The sequence below is a fragment of the Sphaeroforma arctica genome (genome assembly GCF_001186125.1).
Source record: "Sphaeroforma arctica JP610 unplaced genomic scaffold supercont1.4972, whole genome shotgun sequence".
NCBI lineage: Eukaryota > Ichthyosporea > Ichthyophonida > Sphaeroforma > Sphaeroforma arctica.
Genome location: NW_014035586.1, coordinates 1 through 2,179, shown reverse-complemented (window position 1 = coordinate 2,179; position 2,179 = coordinate 1). Strand labels below are relative to the sequence as shown.

General features: G+C 43.2%; 1 protein-coding gene across 1 annotated transcript; it reads right to left on the bottom strand.

Annotated features, from left to right (window-relative positions):
* Positions 1 to 450: 450 nt before the first annotated feature.
* SARC_14696 (hypothetical protein) lies at positions 451 to 2,100 on the bottom strand (the record flags this gene model as incomplete). The annotated part of the gene is made up of 3 exons (XM_014291170.1): positions 451 to 711; positions 1,031 to 1,085; positions 1,970 to 2,100. Coding segments are annotated over 3 exons (447 nt in total), but the record flags the coding sequence as incomplete, so codon positions are not given.
* Between the last annotated feature and the right edge of the window lie 79 nt (positions 2,101 to 2,179).

The following is a 2,179-nucleotide window of genomic DNA, read 5'->3' as shown; positions in this document are numbered from 1 at the left end:
ATATATGTATATATTATATATACAATATATATATAATATATAATATATAATGTATAATGTATAATATAATACAATACAATACAATATATATATATATATATGTGTGTGTGTGTGTGTGTGTGTCTCACATGTAGAGTTTTAGGGTTTTAAAGATCAAAACAATTAAATAACCCCTAAAATCTTACAACTGGTGGCCATCCCAACTAAACTACACAGTCATAATTCAAAACTAGTTCCAAATTAGTGTGGAGTGCTTTGATATTTCCGATGCCCCCCTCTAAATATAGCAAGAACAAGCCATCAGGTAACAAACTAATACCACAGGAACCACTCCCACTGAAATCAACTACTTTTTACAATAAACTGATCCCCAATTAGCGCAAGATACCTACTATCTCCATCGTGGCCACCCCAACTGACGCCAGCGCAGTGCATCACACTAATCGTGAACTAATTCCTAATTAGTGCGCAATACCTTAATATCTCAACTGTTGCCACCCCAAACGTGAACCAGACAGACGACGTGTGCAGCACAGTTGTGGTTGCGACGGGTAAGATCTTTAGTGTCCAGAAACAGCGCCCAATGACATCGAACACCACCGCCACATAGTACACCTGCACACGCGGAAAGGGGTGCAACGGTCCACACGTGAGTGGGAGAGGACAGGCGGAAAGGGGTGCAACGGTCCACACGTGAATGGGAGAGGCCAACTAATTGTGGAGGATTAAGTGTGGGAGGAAAACTAATCGTGCATGACTAACTATGAGAGCACAACTAATCGTGGAGGATTAAGTGTGGGAGGAAAACTAATTGTGCATGACTAACTATGAGAGTACAACTAATTGTGGAGGATTAAGTGTGGGAGGAAAACTAATTGTGCATGACTAACTATGAGAGTACAACTAATTGTGGAGGATTGCATATTTCTTCTCAATGAACACACGCTCGTGCAAGCCAAGCCATCCAGATCAGTCCGCATATCGGTACAAATATCTAAGTTTGGATCGTAAAATAGGACAGGCCACATACCGACTTGTTGTAGAAAATGGTGTCCCTCAGCAGCAGATTGGACCGGTCATTGGCCCTAAAGTACAAATGAGGACAAACGGGTCAGACCAACTAGGGGGGTGGGGGGGTAGTAGGGCGTGCATGTACTGGCGAGCAATAGAACAGAAACGTTCACGTATTCAAATCAAACGTTCCAAGTATTTAAACAGACGCAGCGCAGTAGATAGCTACTACTCAACGCATTGGGAACAGATGCAGATACAAATACACCATTACTTGTGTAATACAAATACACCATTACTTGTGCAATACAAATACACCATTACTTGTGCAATACAAATACACCATTACTTGTGCAAGAAGGATCAACCTCAGGCTATGTGGTGTGTGATGACACCTACAGCTCTGCTCATCTGACAGGGGTTATAGCTGCTGATGGCCTTTGTGTGTGTTTATGTGTTCTTACGATCGGTATAGAGGCTAGGTACTTTATATACAGTGACACCTGCATGCGCATCCCACCGCTAATGTATATAACGAGATATGTGTAGGATCAGGATGTAATAAATCGATCACCACCAATACAACAGCCATGGCATACTTCAACTGCCACAAGACCCACAACACAACACAACACACAACACAACACGCAATACAACACAACACACAACACAACACACAATACAACACAACACAGCACTCAACTCAACACACTACACTCAATACACAACACAACAAACAACACAATACAACACTCAACTCACCTCACCTCAACACACAACACTCAACACACACCACAACACACATTACAACATACAACACCCCTATGCTCACATACACAGTCACACACCCAAACAAATACTTCACATGCAATGACGCGTGCATGTGCATCCCTCTGCTAATGCATATAACGCGTACCACATCACATGCGCAAGACACAGCAGACACGCTCTTGCTTACTTGAACAAGCCCCAGTCCATCTTGAAGTCGTATGTGAGGGCGTATATCGTCTGCACAATACTGACCACTACCCATGTCTTCATGTAGAACGTCCACTCGCCCGGTGGTGTGCCGTTGTCTTCTCTGTACGTCTGTGGACGCAGGTGCCAGGCGGATCGTCAGAATACACCTCGATAGCAGGTCAATAATAAACACACACACACACATTTA